At 33.0% G+C, this 26,131-nt stretch overlaps 4 protein-coding genes across 6 annotated transcripts; all 4 read right to left on the reverse strand.

Moving 5' to 3' along the window:
• Positions 1–3,358: 3,358 nt before the first annotated feature.
• LOC127247527 (putative beta-glucosidase 41) lies at positions 3,359–6,954 on the reverse strand. The gene is made up of 13 exons (XM_051269399.1): positions 5,971–6,954; positions 5,826–5,892; positions 5,669–5,730; positions 5,494–5,569; positions 5,350–5,421; positions 5,194–5,281; positions 4,854–5,109; positions 4,674–4,789; positions 4,374–4,597; positions 4,261–4,292; positions 4,076–4,178; positions 3,878–3,986; positions 3,359–3,785 (listed from the first exon to the last, which is right to left on the reverse strand). Exons 1-13 carry the CDS (start codon positions 6,385–6,387, stop codon positions 3,557–3,559), a joined length of 1,851 nt encoding a protein of 616 aa, XP_051125356.1. The 5' UTR covers positions 6,388–6,954; the 3' UTR covers positions 3,359–3,556.
• Positions 6,955–7,088: 134 nt separating this feature from the next.
• LOC127247529 (scarecrow-like protein 21) lies at positions 7,089–9,969 on the reverse strand. The gene is made up of 2 exons (XM_051269400.1): positions 9,838–9,969; positions 7,089–9,070 (listed from the first exon to the last, which is right to left on the reverse strand). Exon 2 carries the CDS (start codon positions 8,977–8,979, stop codon positions 7,243–7,245), a length of 1,737 nt encoding a protein of 578 aa, XP_051125357.1. The 5' UTR covers positions 8,980–9,070; positions 9,838–9,969; the 3' UTR covers positions 7,089–7,242.
• An 8,308-nt stretch (positions 9,970–18,277) lies between these two features.
• On the reverse strand, positions 18,278–20,248 carry LOC127247554 (uncharacterized). 2 transcript variants are annotated; one of them, XM_051269450.1, is made up of 3 exons: positions 20,109–20,248; positions 19,305–19,994; positions 18,278–19,105 (listed from the first exon to the last, which is right to left on the reverse strand). In XM_051269450.1, exons 2-3 carry the CDS (start codon positions 19,990–19,992, stop codon positions 18,459–18,461), a joined length of 1,335 nt encoding a protein of 444 aa, XP_051125407.1. In that variant the 5' UTR covers positions 19,993–19,994; positions 20,109–20,248; the 3' UTR covers positions 18,278–18,458. The 2 variants fall into 2 exon arrangements, with proteins under 2 accessions (XP_051125407.1, XP_051125406.1); XM_051269449.1 differs by having other exon boundaries at positions 19,305–20,248.
• Positions 20,249–21,758: 1,510 nt separating this feature from the next.
• Positions 21,759–25,988, reverse strand: LOC127247555 (WD repeat-containing protein 55). 2 transcript variants are annotated; one of them, XM_051269451.1, is made up of 16 exons: positions 25,889–25,988; positions 25,353–25,733; positions 25,226–25,258; positions 25,081–25,145; positions 24,888–24,975; positions 24,732–24,804; positions 24,096–24,202; positions 23,669–23,711; positions 23,508–23,564; positions 23,255–23,331; positions 23,084–23,132; positions 22,921–22,967; positions 22,748–22,821; positions 22,598–22,653; positions 22,371–22,488; positions 21,946–22,031 (listed from the first exon to the last, which is right to left on the reverse strand). In XM_051269451.1, the coding sequence occupies exons 2-16, from the start codon at positions 25,445–25,447 to the stop codon at positions 21,961–21,963; spliced, it is 1,053 nt and encodes a 350-aa protein (XP_051125408.1). In that variant the 5' UTR covers positions 25,448–25,733; positions 25,889–25,988; the 3' UTR covers positions 21,946–21,960. The 2 variants fall into 2 exon arrangements, with proteins under 2 accessions (XP_051125409.1, XP_051125408.1); XM_051269452.1 differs by lacking the exons at positions 25,353–25,733; positions 25,889–25,988 and having other exon boundaries at positions 21,759–22,031; positions 25,058–25,145.
• Positions 25,989–26,131: the final 143 nt, after the last annotated feature.

Consider the following 26,131-nt stretch of genomic DNA (forward strand, 5'->3'; position numbering starts at 1 on the left):
AGCATACAAGTCCCCTCTTCCCCCGCCGATGCTCAATTATAGATTAAAACTTAGGTGATATGGCAAGTCATTTCCTAATTAACGTGGGTTTTAAACTTATCTTATTCATTCATGAATAAGGATGAAGATGAGAAATATGGATGAATGAATGATTTTCATATGTGGTATCCCTTGTCCCCTACTCTCTCTTTCGACTACTACACATACTTGTAGTAGTAGAGAGAGAGAGGAGGGGACAAGAGATACACATGTGTAAAATGATTCATTGATAGTAGTAGTAATAGTTTCGTTGAATACGCTGATATCTGCTTCCAAGCTTTTTCAGGGATAGAGTGAAGCATTGGATGACATTCAACTAGCCACAGGATATTGCACTTCAAGGCTTCGATACCGGCATACAAGTCCCCTCTTCCTCCGCCGATGCTCGATTATAGATTAAAACTAAGATAGTTAAATAATTTAATTAAAATTAAAAAAATTATAAATTATGAATTTTAAAATATGATTAAAATATATGATTATATTTCAAAAAAATAACATGATAAATTATATGTGATATAGAAAAAGTGAATAAATTATCTAAGAGGGAGGGAGTAATATATTTTATAAATAACTTTAATAATAATTCTTTATTAAATAAAAAATATCTTAAAAATGAACTGAGCATGATAGTTATATATAAATCTCCTTACTTTGTCATCTTTATATTTAAATATAATTACAATTTTACACTAAAATATCAAAAGTAATTTAAAAACATATATATTAAAGTTAAATATTTCTTTTTTATATAGAACATTATAGTGTTAAATACTAAATTTTGATTATTTTAAAAAGAATTTCAAAAGCAAAAAAAGCTTTCAAAAAATTTTTATCTAAACTTTTCTTCATACACAATCCAATACTTTCAATAACTAAGCTTGTGTTGTTCTTAGGGATTCTATAAAAAATTTTACTATTTATTATTATTTTTTATTAAAAAAAAAAAATCAAATTAAATATCTATTTTTATATTTTATATTATATTAAAAATTATTTTTATATTCAAAATATTATATTAATATTTATTTATATCTCATCGTACCAAAATCACCTACCTTCACCTACAAACTAAAAATCATCAATTACTTTTAAAAAAAAGGTATTGGAAATTATATTTATACATTGATGATTATATTTATACCTATGTTTCCGTAAGTTCGGGAGAATTTGTTTAGACTATTTCTCCCGAACTAAGATCGAGATATGTTCTTGTGCTTCCACCAATACCCTCTCAAGTTTCCGGAAGTACAGAATTCGTGATAAATTTGATTTGATTTCGTAGTATGACGGTCAAATTCCACGAACTTTTACATCTCTTTAATAATCCATTATATTAATATTAATCAAGATCAGAAAGTGCTACAGCAAATCGATCCTAACAAAGAATAAAAAAAAAAAAATCATACAAACTAGGGCCTTAATACAAAGAAACAAAAGTATGAAGTATCATAATTCATTAGAAAAGAAAAAAAATAAAAATAAAAATAAATCTTCCTAGAGATGTGAGACAAGAATTAAATTACAAACAAATTATAATAATTGTCAAATTTTATCTTTATATCAGACGAATTCATTTTACCAAAAATTGAGTGGGTTCTCCAATCTCCTTAGAAAAGGAGGTAGAATCATGTTTGTTAGAAAATGATGTAGAATCATGTTTGAAAAAAAAGTAATAATGGAAAGAAAGAAGGAATGAAAAACTAGAAAAATAAGAAAATAAAATTAATAAATGCAAGCAAAACAAGAAAGTAAAAGATAAAAAAGGAAAGAGAAAACAAAGAAAAAGAAATAAGCAAAACTATTGAAGAAAAAGGAAAGATGTGGGCGAGTTTGTTTGGGAGTTTGGATTTTGAGTTAGTTTGAATAGTAAAAATTTTGAATTTGAATAGTTGTATGATGTGATATAAATAGGCGTTGATGTGATATTTTGAATGTAAGATTCATTTTTAGTATAATATAAAAAATGAAAAATAAGTATTTGATTTGATGTCTTTTAGGGAAAAAAATTGAATAAATAGTGTAAATCCAATCCAATCCCCAAAACAAACACAACCTTAATAGTGTGTCTCCTTATATATATTTATATTATTATCTGTCAAATATAAATTTGGTAAAATTGTATTTTATTTGAATATATTAATATTTTAATAAATTATCTAAAATTAAATAATATTTTATCACAAATAATATTTTGAAATAACAAATATTAAATTTGTTCAATTAATAAATAATCCAAAAATACTCGAAAAACAAGATTTTATGGTAAAAATAGATAATTTGCAATTTTTTTTTACAATTACTTTTTAATATTTTAATTTTATTATTTGTAAAATATGTTACATATAATAAAATACTATATTTATGATTTTAAAAAATATATATTTTTACAATATATATTTTTTAAAATTTTATAAGACCTATTTTTTTTTGTTTTTCTTAGAGTCTGACGACTTTATTTAAAGACAACGGTGTTATGAGACATGGTTAAGTAGCTAACGATTAAGATAGTTTTTTTTTTTTTACCATTACTTTTTAATATTATAATTTTATTATTTTTAAAAGATGTTATGATCTTTAACAAAATATTATATTTATAATTTAAAATAACAAAGCCATGGTGAATTTTCGATCGAACTTAATAGTTTGCAAACTAAGCATGATAAGGCAAATCACACTAGGTGAATTATGTGTGACAAGTGACATCGGGGTTTACATCTATGACTTTACGGTGACAAGTTCAACCGCACACTGCAACGTTACGGTACAAAATTTTGTTGTTTATATATAACTAATTTCGATTTTTTTAAAAATTATTCTTCTTATAAATATTTATATACAATAACAATCTAACTTGAAGTATGAAAAATACAAAAATCTAAAAGTTAAGCCAATATTTCTATAATAATCACTATTTTTTAAAAAATTCATATTTTATAAATTTTTTAATTTTAATTAAACTATTTAGATTAATTAATTTTAATCTATAATTATGTTTGTTAAATTATAATTATTTTTACTAATACTTAGTTGCTAAGACCATAACACATAGAACTCAAGTACTATTTTTTATTTCAAAACATGTACTTGTTTGGCAGATTGGATTTTGATTGAAATTTTAATAGTAAAATTTTTGAATTAAAATAATTATATAATGTAATATAAATAGATGTTATATATAATTTTTTGAATGAAAAATTAATTTTTAATATAATATTAAAAAAAATTGAATGAAAAGAAAAAATTAGTTGATGTTTGATGCGAGAAGCCACCCTCAAATTATTTATCAAAATCAAAAACCATTTTCTTCTTGCTTTGATTTCCAAGTTCTGTGTTAGTCACATCAAATGTTCCTTGAAAATAAATACATAAAACCTCACATTGCATTCTTAATTCTCATACAACAACTCAACTCAACTCCTCGATATACACTTCAAAGAATCATGTAAATGTGTTCAATATGCTATATGTTACAACGCTATACAACAGATGTAGATGTTATACAGGAGGCAATCCATTAGACAGAACTTTCTAGCAACTCCAAATTCGATAACTCCGCCGTCGTCGTCATCGATGCCGGTCTCAGCATGTTTCTGAACCAAGAAACAGAGGACTTGGGTATCCTGGTGAGATTGTTCTTATAGTCGACGTAATATAGCCCGAACCGAACCATATAACCCATGTTCCATTCCCAGTTGTCGAGCAGCGACCATACGAAATAGCCGCGAACGTCGCACTTATCGAGCCTGCAGTATGTAAGAATCAGTTCTTAGCATCCCATATATGAATGTGTCCGAATACTCGAAAAATTGTACAAGAATGAGCTTTTGATCTTTGCCTGATTGCTGCAGACAAGTTTGAAAGATAATCCCTATGATAGCTTATTCTCTTCTCGTCATTCAAAACATCTTTAAATGCTGCAAGAGGTCTGTTACGATCATCCTTCCCTGAAATATATACATTGGAGAAAATCAGTTTTAAGACATTAGGTATGTCGTAACTGGCGTTGTTGTCGATAATTTTGTAGCTCGCTCACCGTTTTCTGTGATGATTACAGGTGGATTATCGTATTTGTCTTTGATGTAGTTCGCCAGCTTCCGAATGCCCCACGGGACAACGTACAACCAATGCAAAGCGCTCTGGAATCGATCAACGATCAATATATATATATAAGTCTAGACGATGAATATTACAATACATTTATAAGAACTCGAGGCTTACATTTTCACCAATCGGAACACCATGTCGCGAAGCTAGAAATAAACAAGGACGGTGCAAATTAGTATCATCACTGTATGTTCTCTATCGACGAAAACAAATGATCGATTTCTTACAAGCGGTTATGACAGCAGCGTCGCTCGATGCATCCTTGAGAATGAGCTTACGGACTCGAGTTCTGTCGTTGCGAGCGTATAATGTAGTGTAATGATTTAGGCCGATGAAATCGAGCGATCCTCTTAAAAGTTTAGACACCTCCGGATCGATCTCCGGGAGCCTTTCAGCCACGAGTTTCTTCATCGAAAGAGGATATCGACCAAGTAAAAGTGGATCGAGGAACCTGATTTACGTTGTCGTTACTACTAACGATTTCGACAAAATTCGAGAAGGTATGTAGCTACTCTGCAATGCATTACCATCCAAGTCCAAAATCCATTGCTCGTTCTGCCGCATCGACGTCTTCGTTGCTGCTCGAAAACGGCTCGTACCATTTGGCATCCAACGCTATCCCAACCGAGCCTCGTTGCGTTTTCTGAAATTGCGCGACGATCAGCCTCGGACCTATGTAGATATGCAAGTAATTATATTGTTCTTACTTTGAAATTTCTTCGATAGCTACGATAAGCCGAAGCGTGGGACAAGAGAAGGTTGTGAGCTACGACGTAAGGCTCGACGGAGGATTCGCCTCGTCGACAAAGCAAATGTCCGAGAATGGAGCACCGGCCAGGGGCTTGGATGCCGGTATCGAAGCCTTGAAGCGCGATACCGTGTGGCTCGTTGAATGTCATCCAATGCTTCACTCTGTCCCCGAACGCTTCGAAGCAGATGTCGGCGTATTCGACGAAATCGTTCCTGCATTATTGTGTTAAGTAAAACTGTCGTTCAATGGTGAAACTGAAGCATGTTTGAAACATGGAAGATTTGATTTTGACATACACTATTTGAGTGCTCAAAAAACCTCCATATTTGTCCTGGAGAGCTTGCGGGAGATCCCAATGGTACAGTGTTGCATAAGGCTGGATTCCTTGAACAAAAAAAGGTTTAAATTGGGATGTGATGGATGGGTGTTTGCAATGTAAGTGTTGTTGGAACCTTTTAGGAGTAAAGAGTCGATCAAATTGTTGTAGTATTGGATCCCTTGAGGATTGGGTTCGCCGGTTCCATCTGTTTGTAATTAATTGTAAGGTATTATTATATAGTTGAGTTGAGTTGATGATGAATTTGATTGGTACTTACTGGGCAAGATTCTTGGCCATGAAATGGAGAATCGGTAAGCATCCATGCCCAAGTCCTTCATCAAGTCGATGTCACTCTGCAATCGACATATATATGTATATATATGGTCCTGGAGGAGAGAGAGAGAGAGAGAGAGAGAGAGAGAGAGAGAGAGAGAGAGAGAGAGAGAGAGGACCTTGAAGCGGTGATATTGATCAACTGCGGTGTCTGCATTGCTCAAGTCCAAAATTCTTCCCACTTTAGACAAGATTTGTCATGTGTCAGATCAGCTCAACTTAATTACAGATGAAGAATTGAAGAGAAGAGGTGAAGAAGCTATATATTGCTATAACCTGGTTGTTTGACGAAGGTGTCCCAAATGCTCTGCCCTCTATGGCCTTCATTGGCACCTCCTTCAAACTGCAACTCAGCTCAACATTATTCCATGGAACCAATAAAGTAATTGATTAATTGAGAGAGAGAGAGAGACCAACTTACTTGGTAAGCCGAAGAAGCGGTCCCAAAAACGAAGCCGTCTGGGAAATCACCCCGGCTAATACTAATACTAATATTTGTATTAGTATCAGTATTAGTAATGCACTTGCCATCACCACCACCACCACCCACCAACACCAACCAAATAACTGCTATTGCTGCTGCTGCTTCCATTTTATATATATCGATCGAATGAACTATATATATATATATATATATTATTTGTACGTCGTTTAGAGTGAGTGCCTTGCCTTGAGGGGAATAATCAGTTGAAAGTGGTACTTTTCTTTGGTTTTTTTTAGTAAAATTGTTTGCTTCCTTGGTTGATCTTGAACTTTTGGATGTTGTGTACTCAAACTTTACCTGTCTGTTAGAGTAACTTAACCTCAACCATCTCATTCTTCTCATCCTCATTCTCATTCATTCATTAATAAGATAAGCTTTAAACCCACATTAGGAAATGACTTGCCATATCACCTATATACCAAATTCAATAAAATTATACTATATATAAATGATCTCACCCCCACCGATAATCCCTATTTTAAATTTATCCACTTTTTTTCAAATTATGACCTATTTTGCTTGCACTGATGACTAATTGGCTTTTTTCGATATTTTTGGTTTTAATTCTTTTAATAAAAGAAAATAAATATATGGGTTGATTTGATAATTATAAATATATACTAGTATATATTTTTTCGAAAAAACCAAAAACAAAAACAAATCTTTGGATTTATTTTTTATGCTTAGGTTTCTTGCAGCCTATGTAGCCCATATAATCAAACCGAGCCATTATTTTTATAATTTTTTCATTATTATTAATTTATTTTATATAAAAAAAATCCTTAACAAAACAGTATTTTCTTGGTAAATCGTGAATACATATACTTATAATAGTAATATATTGAGTTATATATTATACATAATACATGCAATTATGACATAAGATACTAAAGTTGCTTAAATGCAATATGATATTCTTCTTTATACATTTTAGTAACATCATAACTCTTTAGCTACTATTTTGGTAATCCAATAACGTGGCTGAATGTGTTTCAATAATTTGCCCATAGATAGGAAAATAATCGAATTAGAATAGGTAACTAAAGACAAAAAGGTTGAAGCAGTCGACATATTATTAACCAACTAATCAATTAATCAATCGATCAAATGTATAAGAACAATAAGGAACATGCAAAATTTTGGTTGACACTGAAAACAACATCCCCCATTCCCATATATACTTACCTTAGATTCAGATTCGAGATTAGATTAGCACCAAGCAGATGCAGAAACAAGATTCCTGTCTTTCCATCCCAACAGCATCGCCCCATCCTTCTCTACCAACGTGTAGTGTTCCGAGTAGCATCTCAGCAGCTGTCGAATCACCGAGTTCACGTACGAGCTCAGCGCGAACTGCCGGAATCCGGCCATCAAAAACCTCGACCGCCACTTCCCCAGTAGCTCGTGCCGCTCGACTCTCTCCCTTCCTTCGCACGCCACGATGTTCACGATGTCCCTCGCCAGACAGTGCTGCTCCACGTTGATCCGCTCTTTCCTCTCCCTCGGCATCGTCACGTCTATCGACTCGAACATCGCTGAGTAAAACTCCAGAGCCTCTTTGAATCTCGGGAGAAACGGGGCCGTGTTCGTGTTCGATTCTTGCTCCACCAGAGTGACCACCTTCGGCGACAGCGATTTCACCATTCGTAAAAGCCCGTCTCTTGGATTCGTAACGTCGACGCTCTCGTCGGGAGTGTGGTGGAGCTGCAGCGGGAAATTCACCGCCAGGGCCTCGCCGGGGCGAACATCGAGCAAGTCCCGGGTGATATCCGGCGCGAAAACTGGAACGGCGTGGAACTCGACGGGGATGTTGAATTTCTCGGAGATCGCTGCGAGGCGACATCCCACTGCCGATAGGCCGTCTCCGCGGGCGTACTGTGAGACGGGATCGTCGATACCAGTAATTCGGACATGAGGGGCACCGCTAGGCCTGGCTGCAAGTGCTTGCAAGAGAGTCATCCATTGTGTCCCCTGTCCGATCTGGAAATCGACGATGTGGATGCGGTCCTCGTGTCGACATGCTTCTGCGATTGCGCCGTTTGCTGCCATATACCCGAATTTCAAATACGGGCATATCTCGTAGAGAATGTGCATGTACGACAGCAACTCCTTGCTCTCCGGCTCGTTGCACTTCAGGGCGCGGTATATGTTTGTGCCCGACAACTCCTTCCTTGCTATCAACCCTTCCAACATGTAAGCGCCGAGGCGCTGTATCGGCTCCCCGCTAATAGAAACTTTGGTTCGAGCCTGTGCGACGAGTTTCTCAAACTCATATACTTTATCCTCATACAGAGCTCCGGCGCACGCCATCAGAAGCTGTTTCAGATTGCTCGGAGGAGCACCGCCGTGTACTGCAAAGTCCTCCGGTGATCCTTGGTGTCGTGGAAGATGGACCTCACTGCTCGAGCTCCCGAAACGGGAACTGCCAGGTGACGATATCTGGGCTTCCTGGTTCCACGATCTTGACCTAGGACCAAGCGGATGAGGTCGCTTATTACCTCCTAAGAAGGGCTCGGACGACGTCGTGACTTCATCATCTTCGTCCGGAGCCATAAGAGTGCTCTCCAACTCCTGCAACACGTGCCTTATGCTCTGATAGTTATTTGCATTCGGTTGGAAAGGCGATTCAGTGGAATGATATGGTAGACTATTCTGGCGGCAGAAGGGAGATGGCCTTCCTTCTTTACGGTAGCTGTTGGAATCCAGAGAAGTATTGCAAGGGGTGACAGCAGAGAAGTTATCGGACGAACTATGCTGTTCAAGGCTGTCGCTGTATGTTGGGATTGTCTCTGTATCGAACTGAGTAGAGAACGGCGAATTGGGAGAGTTTCTTGAGCTAAATGTCAAGGGTTGGAACAGCTTTGCTGGTATGGAGGAGACAGTAGAATAAGAAGGATAGGGTAACTCTGCACCACAAATACTATACCCAAAATATTGAGAATCCATTCTATATGGCAAGCATTAGTCTATTATCTCGACTTCCTGCCAAAGATCCAAAGATAGGTCCTCACCAATAAGCAAACAAGTTTCGAGCAACCTGTAACAAACAAGATCGACATATAAGCATCAGCTATTGGTGTATATGTTCTGTTTTTATCATCCTCTAAAAATGGCACCCTATCACTGTTAAATTCGACGCGGGTTGCTTATCGGGTAGACAGTTCTTTAGGCTATGTGAATAACAATATAACATAACCAACCAATACCAACCAAGCCAAACAACAACTATTAGAGATTAAGATCGTTGAACATCCAACAGAAAAGCTCCATGACAACGTAATCTTATTAACTCAAACATGAATAAAGAAAATGCGTAAAAGCAGGTAATACCAAGATATCACAAACTGATTCACGAAAGCCTATCCGATTTACATCAGAAAGTTATGCAGACTGCTATCTATATATAGATACCAATTCAAACCATCCAACCACATCCACTTTACATGGACATTCCAATTTCTCTGAAAACTCGACGAAACTTACCGAAAGCATTGGAGCAAAGAAATTAAAAATTGGTAGACTATCAATAAGTACTAAGGTCCAAAAATATTTCAACTCTCGATAAAAATCCCCCTTGACTACGCTCAGGTCTCCTCAAAATTTTTCCCCAAAAAATTTAAAATCCTAAAGAACGTCAATGAAACTCCAAACAAGAGAAGACTTTTCTGTTCTTATTCCTCATTTTTCAACGAAGATTAAATCATAGAAAGACCATAATCGGCGATTCAACGAAAGAGCAGCTCTCACGAAAGCAAAACACGGAACAAATAACGGAAACCTACAGCGGAGAGGAATCCAAATTACCTGAAGTCTTTCGCAGATTACCAGCAGAAATTGAGGTTCCGAGCAACTTTGGTGAAGGAATAGAATATTAAGTATCAACAGGGTGTTTATCGATGTTCGAAATCTGAACGCTGAGTGGGAACGATGACCGAATTACATATATATAGAGAGAGGATGGATACTCCGAGGAGTTAACGGTGACGGTAACGGAGGGTTGACTGTGAGTGAGTGTAGGTTTTTAGTTGACGACATTGATGACGATTTATTGAACGGTTTGTGTTGGCGCCGACCACAACTTCCGCCCCACGCCGAGCTGAATGAGACTGCGCACGTGGCCGCTCTCTGAAGGCGTTCGTGCAATGCACGCTAGCCGACCTACTAGAATAACAGGTTTTGAAATCTGAGAGTGAGCGACACGCGCGGGCTACAGGAGTGATGTAGGAGAGTTAGCCAGCTTAAGCCGAGCCGAGATGGAGAGAGCCGATGAGGAAGTGACGATCACGTGACAACAACGTGACGCTCTGACGGTAACAGTTCTGACCAATTGCAGATGATAACGTCGACACGTGGGATTAGAATTAACAAGTTGTTGACTATATTGACCTGACGTGGCAACGCGGTACGACTGACGGTCAAACACGCTCTTAATGCTTCGAAACAACCTTCAATAAATTTACTTCGTGATTTTGTTCTATTTTTTCACTATATATAATTTGTAATGAAATTAATTTTGTCTGAATTTTTTTTTTCTTTTAATACATCAATTCAATATTCATATTTGCATTTAAATTACTCTTTCGATCACGTAAATATGTGCTAATTTGATCCGACATAAATTTTGACAATAATGAGTAATTAATGATATTTTATTTTTAAAAAATAAAAATATTTTTTTATAACAACCTAAAAAGAAAAATAAAATATATTTGAATTACGGAGTAAAATTTATGAACCACTAGCAAACACATTCTCACTTTCTTGAATAACTGAATTAAAATTCTTGAAACTTTTCTAAATGTTAAGCACCCCAGATAATAAAGCATAAAGGAGGATGTATACAAATCCTTTTTTTTTATTATTTTAAAAGCATAGACTAGAATTATAAAAATTATGTTCACATGGATTACAAATATTTATTTAATGATAATATATATCTAATAGAAAGAATAAAGCTCGGCTCATTTTATTCCATGCAAATAATATATAGTTATAATAAACGGTGATGTGATAGTTTAGTAATAAAAGTTGAAGTTTTCTTTATACTTGCATTTATGGCCCCAACGGCACAATTGTATGGTTAATTTTTGGAGGACTGTTTGATACTAATATGTTAGTAATGTTTTTTATTTAACGGTAAAATAGAAAAAATAAAAATAAAAAAAAATCCATGTATTATTTTACGAATTCGCCAAAAACTCTTCGTGGTTCTAAAATTATAAAAAATTTATTTGTGGTTTCCAAAATATTGCATACTCTCTCATCTCTAAATTTGATTAACGGACGCTAAAACTTTTATCAAATTTGACGGTTATACCTTTGTTTATATATTTTTTAATTTGTTTCTCTCTCTTTTCTTCTCCTAACTTTTTTCTTCCATCTTCTTCTTATTTCCCCAAATTTTTAACACGCTCAACTCTTTCTTTTATTATTTTTCCTCAATTTCTTCTTTTTGTTCCCCAATTATTTTTCATGCGGCAGCAGTACTGGTTCTTTTCTTCTTTTTTCTCAATTTTTTTTTTCTCCTTCTTCATCTCCAATTCTTCAAAACTTTGAAGAATGAAGAATTAGAGAATAAGAAGAGAAAGAAGACACGGACAGAAGACGGTTGGAGCAGGAAGAAGGAAGGAAGAAAGAAGAGAAGGGGAAGAAGAAAAGCTGGACAACAATTTTTATTTTTTTTTCCAATTTTATTTAGTCTTTATTTTTCCTCCTCAATTATTCTTTTTTCTTCCCCAATTCTTATTTATTAGATTTTTGGGTTTGGTAGAACAGAAGAAAAAATCAACAGTGAGTAATAACTTATGCATTCTCGTATTCATCTCAATGTCCGGTTGATTAATTGTATTATAAATTTGGGATCGATTTCAATTTGATTGTGTTTAACGGATTTAAAATAAAATAAAATAAAATAGAATTTGGATTAAATTCTAAAAGTACGAAGAAGAAAGAAAGAAAAAAATGAGGAAGAAGAAGCCAGGGTATTTTAGTAATTTTATACAGAAATATATGGACCAAAAATTATATTTTAGACGCGTGATATATAACCATTGTTAAATCCTAACATATGAAGAATTTTTTGCAATATTTTGGAAACCACAAGGGTTTTTTGCTATTTTCCCTTATTTAATTTAGTTATTTCTTCTACTTTTCTTTAAAGTAAGATTTATAATTATATAATACATCTATATACTTTTTTTATGATTTTACTAGAATGATTATGCAAATTAAAAGAAAGATACCGAAAGAATTCACTCTAAAACTCAATAAATTCATGGTACCAATAAATGTACCCTTTTATATTTTTGTAATAGGTTAAAATATAATATTCCCTCCGTCTCAAACAAGTTGCAACATTTACTTTTGACACAGGTTTTTAGGTGGGTAGCATTAAATAGAATAATTTAGAAATTAGGTAATGTGATGAAGTGAGAAATATATACTTTATTTTTTATTTGGATGATGTGAGGGGATAAAGTTTAAGGTAGAGATTAAATATAATTAATTATTTCCTATTTTGGAAATATTGCAGGTGTTTGGGACATACCAAAAAAAATGTTGCAGAGTATTTAGGACGGATGGAGTAATATTTTATTGGTGAATAAAAATGTAAAACATAATTTGAATATTTTAGTCCTTGAAAATACACAGAAAATAATATTTTGATAAAAACTAGGGGTATTTGAGTATTGATTATTTTTATTATAATTAAAAAATAAATATTTTTAAATGATACAAAAAAAAAAAATGATATATTAAATTGAAACGGACATTTTATTAAAAGTTTATTACATGTCAAAATATAAATCAAATAACCAACTTTACTTTCCAAAACTTTCAAAAATGTTACTTAATAAAGTCCATGTATTTTTTTGTATTTTGGTTTGCAGAGATATTTTTTATCGTGAGACATGAGGAATTACGTAGGTAATATAAAAATAATAAATATATATAATATATTAATTTTTTTGAAAAAGATTTAGTTAAAAGAACACTCTCAATTTACATATAAAATGTCCTCTTCATTTAAATTATACGGAACACTTTTATAAATGTCCTAATTTATAACAAGGCATAATTACTTTGCTGGCCTAGTTTTGTAAATTATTAGGTTCGATATGAATATACTTAGACAGAGCTTAAGAATAACTACATAGTATCACGTCATTAATAATAATAATAATAATAATAATAAATATGCATGGGGCCTATAAAGTTCTTTTCCTCATGTGCTAATTAGATCTACACGTCCAGTAATTACAGTGCAAATAATGTATTTTATAATTACATTAATTATACAATATACATTATATTGCATTCCCACTATTAAAAATAATCATAATAACAATAATTAAATAGGTCGTCATAAGCATATAGCTTAGGTAGAAAATTCCCACTATGAGATGGTTGGTGATATTATATGATACTTACAACGATTGTTGTTCCTATGATATAAATAAGCATTGATGTGATATTACGAATGTAAATTTAATTTTTAGTATAATATAAAAAAATAAAAAAATAAGTATTTGATTAAATATTTTTTTTTAAAAAAAATGGAATAAATAGTAAAGTTTGAAGAAAATCCCCAAACAAATATTGCCACCAACCTTGAAGTCATTCTAAAAACAAATATATTCACAAAACTCGTTATTTATTATTATTATTATTATTTTTAATGTTTTCAAATACAAATCTCAAATTAGTCGTTATTCCTTTCATTTATTTGTAAATAAATATGTGTGTTTTGAGAAAACCGAGAGATATTTTAATGAAGTACTCTTTTCGTCCCAGAAATAAGTATCTATTTGTTTTTTGCACGTAAATATTAGTATTATATTGAGATATAGTATGAATAAAGTAGAAATGACCAAAATAACCTTATTAGTATGTGTGATATAAAGATTATAGCATTTGTGTAATATATTGTAAGTTGTAAAGGTATTTGTAATGTTAGGTAGATAATACAGTTACTAAAAGAAGAAATGGATACTTTGTTATAGGACGGATTAAAATGAAAAAATGGATACTTTGTTATGGAACGTGGAGGAATTACTAATAATTAGTTTTGGTTATTGTGGTGGTGTTGTTGCAAATTGCCATACCAATAAAATAACTGCCAAAACATGTGTTTCTAAGACCTATATATGAAATCTTAACTCCAACAAACTATTATTATTTTCAAAATATAAAATTAGGACATAGACATATGCTAGTTTTGAAATTTAAGGCCTAGATTGAGTAACTTTTTTGATTAAGTCAGCAATGGAACAGTATCATATCATATCTTTTAATTGACCACTTATAATTTTTATCATTGACTTGTGAATAATTGTGATTTTCTTTAGTATTGTAGTATTTATTTATTTAATTATTAAAAGGGTTATCTTATCCAAACTTATCATCACACAGCCAATGATGATATGATATATCATAGCTACCATAGGATAAAGATATTGTTCGTTTAGTTTTCTAACCTTTAGTATTATCTTCCGTTTGTTACAGCACGTGTTATAACTAGTTTATCAACACAAATATTAGGATTAAATAAAATGATAATAAAAATAGCATTATAGGACGTGAAAAATATATGGATTTTTTTGTTTTGTTTTTGGACTGTGTCGGATCCGGTAGTGATTTTAGGCTTCGTTATTTGAAATTTTGAAAAAAAAAAATTAAAAATTGTAAAAAGTTTTATAATTAATGGAATTATTTGGTCGAATGCATCTTCTATGTGTGTATATATATGTCGGTTCCAAAATAATCAAATCAATATAAAACACCACAAGTCAGAGTATCAGAAGTTAATACAGCCTGTGAGGGATGATCTGGTGGTGTAGAGGGTGGATTTGTGACGGTAAGGTTTTGGGTTTAAACCCCCGACATCTCAGGTCACCTGCCACATATTGTTCGCCTAGTGTGACTTTTTTGTCGGACCTGATTTACAGGTTATTAGGTTGAACAGTAATGCAACAATTTATTCATTTAGTTCAGCCGGTTCAAGGCCTATGTCTGAAGATACCGCGGTGTGCAAGTGTATTGGAGTATTTATTTTTTACAGAATATTATATTAAATTATTATTATATAATTTTATTCGAGTTTATATACATATTAAATAATAATAGTAATAATAGTGCCAAAACATATAATAACGTGGTGCTGCACGTGTCACTAATTAAATTAGTATCATTGAATCGAGAATGTGTGATTCATGGTTATTTATTATTATAATCTTTTGCTAAACCTTATTTAATTTATATTAATCACGTGTTACTAATTCAGCAGGTCGGCCGCACGCCACGTAAGCACGTCTCTAAATCTTGACCGTTGGTTGTCAATTTTAGAATCTAGAATAGGCCCAGCCCATGTGGGAACGCAAACGTGTTCTCACTCTTTTATTGTAACAGTAAAGTAATACTCATAAGATGGAATGTGATATGAGAATTTAGATAAAATATAATTAATAAGTATATTAGTAAAAAAAATTATTATTTAGTAAAATAATTATATATTAAATTAAGATACCCGAATAGTTAATTAAAATTAACAAAATTATAAATTATAAATTTTAAAATATAATTAAAGTGTATAATTAATTTTTTTTTAAAAAAAATAACAAATTACGTGGTACTGATGAAAATAGAAAATAGAGACAAATTTTGTGGGACGAATGGAGTAATATATGTTTGTTGTCCAATTCCTGCTTTCATTTCATTAATATATATATATAATATAACTAGATTCATTATTATTTATATTTTTAAAATGATATATAATTATATTTATATTTTTAAAAAGTTTATATTGAAATGTAATTTATATTCGGTGATAATGAATTTATTCCTCATTCAGTGATTATGTATTTATTCCTCTAGTTATATATATATATATATATATATATTCGAAAGAGTTTTATATTTACATTTTTCCATATATTTTTTTTGGGGTTATATCTAAATTTATGTATTTTATATCTTTCTTACATCTAACCTTGTCTTTTCACCATATACCTTTTTATAGATAAAAATTAAAATATCATCGGGTTGGACTTGGAAGAGCCCATATCCAATAAACTTTGCACATTGAAAAATATATTTTGATATTTTATTAATTTTGTTGAATCAATGAGTTTGTTTGCTCAATCAAATTTATACCGACACAATTTCAATATATATAATATATATAATATTTATTTATAAAAATTTAATATTCAACATAAATATTAATATTTTTTATATCACCGACATAATTTTTCATATTCTATATAAAAAAATATCTCAAATTAAAATACTAAACAAAAACAACTTATGTTTACTAAATAAAACAATGTTTCGTATATTCCATACATAATAAATGTGGCCGGTATGTTCTCTTAATTTTTTTTTTTTAAATAATAATTCGATTTGATAGTAAATTCAAAAATAATATAAGTATTGCGCGCATAGTAAAAAAAAAATATACAATCAAAACACACTAATACATTTTTGGCCATATATATATGCTTGATTATCAATTTTATTTTTGTAGTTTGTAGGATCATATTTTAGTCATAAAGTATTATGTCTTTATTTTTCCCTTCACTTTTTATATAATTTTTTTTATAAATCAGTAAAAATTGTATGTAAAATAATAGGTAAGTAAGTTATATAGGGAAAAAAAACACATAAAACTTTTGAACATTTTAGTTGGGAAAAAAAGTTGTGAAAGTAGTGGAACTAATATGCAAATTTTTAAATGATTTCTTTATTTATTTAAGTCAACCTTTGAAATGATGATTTATTATATATATAGTACTGCCGCAAGTACGGATGGTGGTGATATATATGGAAATCATTTTTGAAAGTGATATATGCAAATTAAATATTTATTTTTCATCGTTATCGTTCAATATCCAACCCTTAAAACAAACATTAAAAATTCAACTTTGATACACAACAAAATTTAAGTGTAATCTTCTAAAATTATTGAATTAAAAATCATAGGGATAGAGACAAGTCACCAACCCAATCTCAGCACCAGAAAATTGAGACATGTATAAATTATGCATGCATGCATGCAACATGTGAGAATTTATGGATTAGATTCTTGTGTGCATAACGCTTATAAGCTCAAATTGCGAATTGGATTGGTCGAAACGTAGAGAAAATAGATTACCCAACCGACTCAAGTAAGCCTTCGAACCAAGTTTTACGAGTCATGGATTGGATGCACAAAAATATTTGGTTTTTTTTTTTTTTTTTTTGTCATTGTATTTTCACTTCCTACATTTTATGATATTAGAACTGGATCAACTTAATAGGGTCGAACAAGAATGAATTTATTTTTGTACTTTGTACCAAAAAGTCTCATAATGGAATCAAAAAACAAACAGATTAGAGATCAAAAATAAAAATATAAAACTTTTTATGTTTCTGTCATATTATTTATTAATATATTAAGAATATAAAATCTACCTAAAAGAAATAAATATAAACAAATAGTAGAATGAGAGAGTACCAAATTAAAAGAAACACATCCTTAAATTCAAAATTTCAAATACTCTAGCCCATTATCCAATAATATTTAATTGTGTATTAAATATTACTTCATCCGTCCCTACTACTATATTGTCCGAAAATTTATAAGTAATATAATTAGTAAATAGTTAAAATATATTATTAAAAATAATTATAATATAATAAAAATATTTTTTATTAAAATTATAATATATAATTAAAAAAAATAGCAAAATAAGTGAAAGAGACCAAAAATAAAAATAAAAAATTAAACCGAGTAAAGTAAGCAGGATGGGCGGAGTATTATTTATTTTATTAAAAGTAAATTTAAAATATAATAGTAATACAAGCCCTCAATTTTAGTAGTAACAGTTGTGAAAATTCTTGTGTCTGTCTGCAAATGAACCCTACTGAAAACGTCATTCAAACTCAGCTGCAATAAATGCTTCTCGGCCATCGAACCCACAGGCGCGGTTCCATTGCATTCAAATTTCTGACACTTAAATTTAATTTAATTTTAATTTAAATTTAAATTGAATCCAGATTTGAGTCCCCTTCCGACACCGGCATTTAATGGGGTCGCAGTACTATGCTGCAATACCAATACCCAAATTGAAATTACAAAGGAAATGACAATTCTGTCCTTCCCACACAAATCAAACATCTCATGGCCATCCACCGTCCAATCAGCACCCGCCACGTACACAACCTCATTTATTGGAGAACTGGAGACAAATAAGAACAAAAATTCAAGACAATTTTGTGGTCATCTTTCTGACAATTGATTACAAATTAGGCCTACATCAAACAAACCAAGGTAGATAAAAGATTCTGTTTTTAACCCTTTCTTTTCTACCTGATGCAAAAATTAGTCCATAAAGATCATCTTCTTGTGTCCTAACAAAAGCTTCGATCAACATTGTTTGTACTCAGGATTTACATACAACAACAAAACAAGGCAGCAATGCTTTAGGACTAAGCAAGTAAAGCTCCTCAATGTTGTTATAAAGCCCCACTTTTCCGGCCAGCGAGTCGAACCCCGTCGCCCCGGTGATGTCCTGAATGTTCTCCAACGGCCTGTGGACGCGCCCGGCGATCACCCGGCAAACGATCAACGCTTTCCGCATCGTCGGCGATCGATCGTCACCGTCGCTGCAGGGCAATTCGGCGCATTCGTGAGCCCTCGCACTCGTCGACGTCGTGAAAACGCCGATCCCGCCCTTGATTTCGCGGCGGGCGGAGAATCCGTAACGGATAATTCGGCACACGCAGCATTTGTCCGAAATGCAGAGGCTCGACGACCCGTTGGCACCGAGGGAGCATGCGAGAGACGTGGCGTGGAATCGGAGGAGCTCGTTGCCGTCGGCGAGGCATCGAGGATGCTTCTTCGGGAGCTTGCTGGCCTTAATTTTGACGACCTCGCGATATTCCTCGAATCGGGCAAGAGTTTTCTGTGTGTTGTGGACTTTAAGAACTCGATCTATTCTTACAGAGTGATTCTCCGGCTTCAGCCAGCTCGATCGGCAGATGATTTCGACGATTTTTCGGGAGGAATCGCCTTCGATTAGTTCGGTGACTGCGTAATGGTAAAGTATAGCTAATTGATCAACACTGTTCGATTCAAAACAATGCAGACAGACACAGACATATATGTATATATAGATATCAATCAATGGTAATTAATCAGACAATGTAAGAACAGGATTCAAATTAGGGCAAACAGATGCAAGAATCAGGCAACAAATTGAAGGCAAATTGGGGCTGAAATGAGTTACCAGCATGATTGGAGAGATGATGGGATTCAAGAGATTCCCACTTGGAAAACTGCTCGCCGCATTTGTGGCAGGTAACAACGTTGGAATCTTTGTCGGAGGAGGCCCCTTTTCGAGAGGAGAAGCCATGGAAGGCCCCAGGAGCTGCAGATCCATTATTCCTCTCTCCTAAAAGGGAAGAACCCATCGTCGTCTTCCTAGGCGGAGTTGCAGTTGCTGTTGCAGAGTTTTTAAACGAAGGATTGAAGTAGTGCATTGTAGGGTGTCCCCCAGGGCCAGGAGTCCCGGGCCTAAGAGTCCCGACATAAGTTGAGCCGGCGCCGGCAGCTGCATCACCGCCACCGCCGTCGTGAAAGGCGCCGCCAAAGCCGGTGATTTTGAGCTCACAAGTGGAGTTGCTGAGAATGACTTCGTGGGCAATCGGGTTCACAAACTCACTGCTCCCAATGGACCTCGGGCTGCAGCTGGGGGGCCTCTCAATGTGCCGTCGGCTGCTGCCATGGATCACATCCTTCAGATTTGCAATCGACCTCGAGCACCCGGACCTCGCCGAGGTCCTGGGCCTCGTCAAAATTGCCCCAAGCTGCTTCCTCGTCTTCGGATTGTGCACATCGGACGCCTCTGATTGACACTGCAGAGACTTCTTTAAGGAAATCCAGACCGTAGGTATGTCCTTCTTCTTCTCCCCCATTTCTGCACCTCAGAAAAATTAAACCCTAATTTTAATTCCTCCAATATCTCATCTTAATCCCAAAAAAAATGAAAGAGCAGTGGTGGGTAGTTGACACGAAGACAAAGAGGCCTCACAGCATTAATTTTGTAGGAGTAATCGCTATTGCCTTTTCATTTTCAGAAAGAGGCCAGTCACAGAGAGCAGCCACCCACAAAGAATTTCTCCAAAAATAAACCCTTTTAAAGTTTCATGGAATTCTTTTTCGAATTCCCACCTGCATGTGCAAAAAGGAGTTGGGGCTAACAGAGGAGTTTGTTTCACTTATTGGATGTTTGTAATAATAAGGACGAAAGTGAAAGGGAAAGGCAGTGCAGTCTCAGCCAGAGGTAAAATAAGCAATTAAAGATTAAAGCTTGACACAGACAAACCCAGATGGAGATGAATCAAAATGCTTAAGTCATGGATAAAGATGGGTTTTTGAAGGGAGATTTTAGAGTGAGAGAGATGGAAAACGACGAATCCGATGGATAAAATGGGAGCCTGGTTCACTTCAGACAGTGCAGATAATAATATATGTAAATACTGAGAGGAGAGAGAGAGAGAGAGAGAGAGAGACAGCACGGATTTGAGAAATGACAGACAATACTAACTTATTTATTGTTGTTATTATTAATTAGGAGTTGAATTTCTTCACGGGAAATTCATCATAACCAATAAATCAAACAGTATTAAGTCATTATTATTTTAATTTTATTTTGTATGTTTATTAAATCCGGCTACTAACTGTGAATTTGCGGTGATATTCACACGCTGGATTTTGTCTCCTATGTCTGGATTTATTTTTTATTTTTTGTTTCTAATAATGTAGTCAAAATGTTATCGGACGCCATAAAGTAATTACTATATATTTATATTTAAAATATAATATTAAAACTTACTCTCTCTCTTTGTACCATTTAAGTTGTCCATTTTATTTTAAAAAGTATTTTAAAAAATATATTAATAAAAAAACTTATAAATTAAAATTAAAATGACTAAATATATTAAAATTAAAAAATAATTATAAATTAAAATTACTAAATAATTTACTTAAGATTAAAAAAAAAAACATTATAAATTGTAAAATTTTATTGAAATGTATAATTATATTTAAACAAAAACAAATTATGTATAATGGACAAAAATTAAAAGAGTTAACATAAGTGAAACAAAAAGAGTATTGTTATGTCCCAAAAATGATTTTTATTAATGATATAATATTTAAAACAATGATATTTGATATAGTAATACATTTATAATTTAATTAAAAATTAAAAATATTTTAGCATTATTATATAATTAATAATTTAAAAGGATATTTTGAACTCAAACAAACGAAAATAGTATTTTGAATTAAGATAGACAAAGTATTTTTTTTATGTAATTAATAATATTTATAAAATTTAATAGTATAATAAAAAATTTATTTAAATATATATTTAAATATTTTAAAAATGAAATCCCAATAAAAAATAAATTTTTATAATACAAAATAATTAAAAATTACATATATTTATTTCTTTTAAAAAATAATATAAATATAAAAAAATATAAATTATTATGAAATAAATAAACAATCATAACATCAAAAAAATATAAATTATTATGAAATAAATAAACAATCATAACATCAAAAAAGCAAGAACGCTCTTTGATTTTGATTATAAATAAAAAACAACAATCATTCTCAATAAAATATATACATGTTACTTATTATTAATAAACAACTCGTCAAAATATTACTTAAATCGAAACTTGTCCAAACAGATTATATATTGATCATGAGACTGTTCAATCCAGATGGTAAATCAAAACACAGAAAATCATCAATGGCTCATTGAATCAAATTAGACAAACATTTGTCGTAAATATAGAAACCTATAGCAGCAGCATTGGAACCAAACTTCGATCGAACAAAAAGATAAAAGTACCGTATGGTAGGTACGACTACAACTCCGCAAAGAAATTGTTTACATTGCTTGAATTTGACCCTTTGCTAGCACTTTTCCTTTTTGTACCTGTGAACCCGTCGACAACGGCAAAAAATGTCATACATGTTCCTTGAAATATTCTTACAAGTTAATCAACTTCCGATTAATCCTATAACTAATGCCAAAATTTAATCGTAGTTTGAGTGCAACGTGAATAGAGATCCATGAAATAAGAGAAGCCGCAGCGTGTGACTTCTGAAACAAAGTGTAAAACCAAGAGTTTCAAGAGAGCTACACTAATTAGTCATCTCAAGCCAAAAGATGTCGAAAGAGAATCAAGATCTTATCACAACAATTTAACAAAAAACAAACGAAAAGCAGAACGTCGAGGGCGAGGAGATTTTATACTCAAAAGCACTAGTTTACCTTTACATGATTTTGAGGTACTATTATCAACATCCATCCCATCACTATCAGTGTCTGACATAGTCGAATGGTTTTGCACATTAGATCCGGATTCCAGCAAGCCATCCAGATCCCATAACTATATTTAAAGGAGACACACAATGTAGATCGAAACTGTTAAAGTTAGGTACAAAACCAGGCAAAAAAAAAGAGTATGTGTGTGTGAACTCGGACAAAGAGCAAAAGACCTTTAATGTATTATCATGTGAAATGCTACCAAGGTATTTTCTGTCATGAGAAAAAGCTGCAAACACAAAATTACGAGGGTAAACAATATAATGAAATACAATTGATTGAACCTGGTGAAGAAACACAAATGCTAAAGAACCAAATCATACCAAGACGTTCCACTGGATATTCAGAATGTTCAGCGATTGGCTGAATAATTCTGTTGGGCAGTATGCCGACCAAGCTGACAAAAGAGTGAGGAAACTAAAATATTAATTCCAAAAACCAGAAGTCGTCGCATAATGGAGGCTACAATGCGCCTGCTCGGCATAAAAAATCACACCTGATAATTCCATTTTCAGAGCCCGTGATTACTCTATCTTCATCAAGCTTAAGAAGAAAATCAGAAACCAGAAAAGTATTGTAAACTAAGTCAATTGTAAAAATAACTCAATATTTAAGAAAAGATATTTGAAATATAAACGTAATTGCAAAAAGCAACTAACCTTCAGCAGGGCATCAACGGAACTAGGAGAGAGATCAACAAATCGGTCGCTGAAATTTTTGGGTGTACCATAAATATCAATATTAACCTCAATAATACGACAGGAAACAAAAGAAAAGGAATACCTAATTAAAGGTTCAATGTAGATAGGAGTTATTGAGAGAAGAAATACCTGCAATCCTTAAAAAATCCCCACGAGTACAACAAAAGAGTTCCGGTTTGAGTTCCGCATATAACTTTTCTACCATTCTGGAAAGGAAAATTAATAATCATAAATCATTTTACAAATTCCACAGCTTAAAATCAACTAAGTAATCAAAATCAGAAGAAACTGGTGAGCTCACCAGAAGAACAAGAAACCTTAATATTGATATAGCCACACTCATTGAAGAATTATATATAAAACAATCGAAGTTGTCTCAAACCTTCATAATCACAACAGAAAGTAGTTCATCCTCGGAGAATTCTGAACGGGTTTGAACCTGAAATGGAATCAAGCAATCAAATTTGGGGAATAAATTAAGTTGTTGAGCACATTCAGGGCACAATAAACTGGCTATATACCACCGAATATAGAAAGAAATACCTTGTTGCTTCTTAAATTGCAAACTGATAGAGTGCCATCCCCGCTGAAACAAAAGATAGAATCAACATAAATATTAACAAATTCAAATATGTCATTTGTAGGAAGTGATGGTCGACCAAAATGTTTAGCAATTAACATTCGCAAGTCTATGCATTGGATCTTTAAAAAGAACAAAAGGAATAATCCCTGTCAATGCAATAAACAAAGCTGCTTGAATGCAACTTAAACCAATCATCCAGGCCGAATTAGTTTATAAAACATCCTCAGCCCTCCAGTGTTAGCAAGAACCATATTTTTTATGAACGTTAGGATCTCAACTAAGTTATGAAGATTGCACATCAACTAGAGGAACTCTAGATATATTTCTAAAATTCAAAATCAAGAATCTTCAACGAAGTGATGTCTAAGATTGAGGGGGAGTGAGAACCTTGTTCCAATCAATTTCATCGAATCTGAGGCAAATGTGATATCTGAAATGTATTCTTCATGAACCTGAAAAGTGTTGCAGCAAGATTGTTGCCGGGTATCCCATACCTATAACACAAACCTATGTAAGATACATTCCCTTGCAACACAGAAATACTTTGGGTGTGTTCGTTTAAAGGATTTATCCAAAATCATACTATTCATCCAATTTTTTTACCCCAAAAATATCAAATCAAACACCTATTTTTTATTTTTTATAGTATACTAAAAATTAATTTTACATTCAAAACATCACATAAACACCTATTTATATCACATCATACAACTATTACAATTCAAAATTTTTACTATTCAAATCCCAACTCAAAATCTAATCCCTCAAACAAACACACTTACTAATATAGTCGATTGAAAACTTTCACTTCTTTATTGAACAACAAAATCCGCCGAATTAAGTACTCAACACTCCCTACATCCTGGATAATTACACCAATATTCTTTATGTTTTGGTTGTTGACAAAACATATCCACTATTATATCCACTCACATTTTTAATACATTTACTCTAACAAATAACAACCAATTTTTTTTACTGTTTTTTCTACTTTAAAGAGTTTCCACAATTTCAGTTACTCACCTTAATGCAACCTTCATCATCTCCCGAAGCAATGGTTGATTCCGTCAGGTTAACGATTCGATTCACAGCAGCACTGCCATGCATTCCACGCAACACGTTAGATTCAAGAAGATGCAAAATCGTGTTCAAACAATAACACTTTATAATTGAATCTACCCATGAGCATTCTCAAGCCGCGCAACAGCTGCACCTGTTTCAACGTCTGTGGCAAGAATGGAACAATCTGGAGAACCGGTGACTAATGCTGAACCCATAATCATTATTAAAACAGGAAATACAAAGGGATCAGCAATTGCAATTGATCGTGCTCGATAGCAACAACTTACAAGTCATAATAATGCTAAATTACCACGCCCTTCATTGACAAAACGGACAGCTCTGCATGATTCAGTATGAGCATTCACTTCCATAACCCTAACAATCATTCATTACAAACAAAATCAACAATCTTGGCACCTAAAAATTTACATACACCAAGCAGTGTAAAGCAGTACCTTTGCGGCGTCGATTCCGCCACATACCGATGCCTAAACAAAACAAAAGAAATTCATCATTACGGTCACAATCCAACGTCTCGCATCGATTTCAGCAGATAAAACTGTGCATTAGAACCCAACTTACAAAAGTAGGTCACCGGAGATCAAACCAGAAGCAACGAGATTACTTGAAGGATGAAAATCAAGGTCAAATGGAAGCTTCCCCAATTCAATTTCCATCGCCACAAATTCGACCAAATAATCAGCCGATTCAATTAGCAGCCTTATAAGTTACAACCTCGTGTTTGTTTACGGATTTTTCACAGGGCTTACTATGCATTTACTGTTCAAAAACCCAACCAACAAAACCTACAACACTACTCCTAGGTCCTTCCACTGCCACAAATCACTTTTTATTTTTCGCTATTATTTTTTTTCTCTGGTCTGGAAAAAGTGATGAACAGAGTCCGCTCCGCTCAGCCAAAAAGATTGAAACGACGGCGGCGGCGACCACCGGCAGAAGAAGCTGAGAAAGAAAAAAAGAAAATAAAGAATGAGAAAAGAGCTAAGAAAATTGTTAAAACGAAACTCGATTTCCTTGATAAATGGTGGAAGCACTGGAGCAGAGGGAGTATCAGAGAGAAAAGAAAGAAAGAGGAGAAGAAAGGAAAAGAAACTCACCGGATACAACACCGGGCGGCGGTGGCGGAATGTAGAAGAAGGAAGAGAGGAAGGTCAAGAGAAAAGAAAGGCGGTGCGGATTTTGGGGGTAGGGTTTGTTTATTTATAGTTAATATTATTAGTACATATTTTGAAACTTGACATTAATAATTTTATTTTATTTTTTAAATATCACATAAAATATATAAATATTTTTACACTATCAAAGTTTTAACAGTATGACCAATTTAACACAACATATAT

The sequence above is a fragment of the Andrographis paniculata genome, unplaced genomic scaffold (genome assembly GCF_009805555.1).
Source record: "Andrographis paniculata isolate CXL003 unplaced genomic scaffold, ASM980555v1 Contig32END, whole genome shotgun sequence".
NCBI lineage: Eukaryota > Viridiplantae > Streptophyta > Magnoliopsida > Lamiales > Acanthaceae > Andrographis > Andrographis paniculata.

What these genes read in the sequence shown, in the direction of transcription:
- LOC127247527 (XM_051269399.1), bottom strand. Translation starts at nt 6,387, where the DNA reads ATGAGAATGAGGATGAGAAGAATGAGATGGTTGAGGTTAAGTTACTCT. An exon ending in CACCTTCGTCAAACAACCAG is followed by an intron (nt 5,731 to 5,825) that starts GTTATAGCAATA and finishes TCTTGTCTAAAG; the next exon opens with TGGGAAGAATTTTGGACTTG. An exon ending in GTGTTCCGATTGGTGAAAAT is followed by an intron (nt 4,179 to 4,260) that starts GTAAGCCTCGAG and finishes GATCGATTCCAG; the next exon opens with AGCGCTTTGCATTGGTTGTA.
- LOC127247529 (XM_051269400.1), bottom strand. Translation starts at nt 8,979, where the DNA reads ATGGATTCTCAATATTTTGGGTATAGTATTTGTGGTGCAGAGTTACCC.
- LOC127247554 (XM_051269450.1), bottom strand. Translation starts at nt 19,992, where the DNA reads ATGGGGGAGAAGAAGAAGGACATACCTACGGTCTGGATTTCCTTAAAG. An exon ending in TCATCTCTCCAATCATGCTG is followed by an intron (nt 19,106 to 19,304) that starts GTAACTCATTTC and finishes ACCATTACGCAG; the next exon opens with TCACCGAACTAATCGAAGGC.
- LOC127247555 (XM_051269451.1), bottom strand. Translation starts at nt 25,447, where the DNA reads ATGGAAATTGAATTGGGGAAGCTTCCATTTGACCTTGATTTTCATCCT. An exon ending in GCGGAATCGACGCCGCAAAG is followed by an intron (nt 25,146 to 25,225) that starts GTACTGCTTTAC and finishes AATGATTGTTAG; the next exon opens with GGTTATGGAAGTGAATGCTC. An exon ending in CGGCTTGAGAATGCTCATGG is followed by an intron (nt 24,805 to 24,887) that starts GTAGATTCAATT and finishes AATGCATGGCAG; the next exon opens with TGCTGCTGTGAATCGAATCG.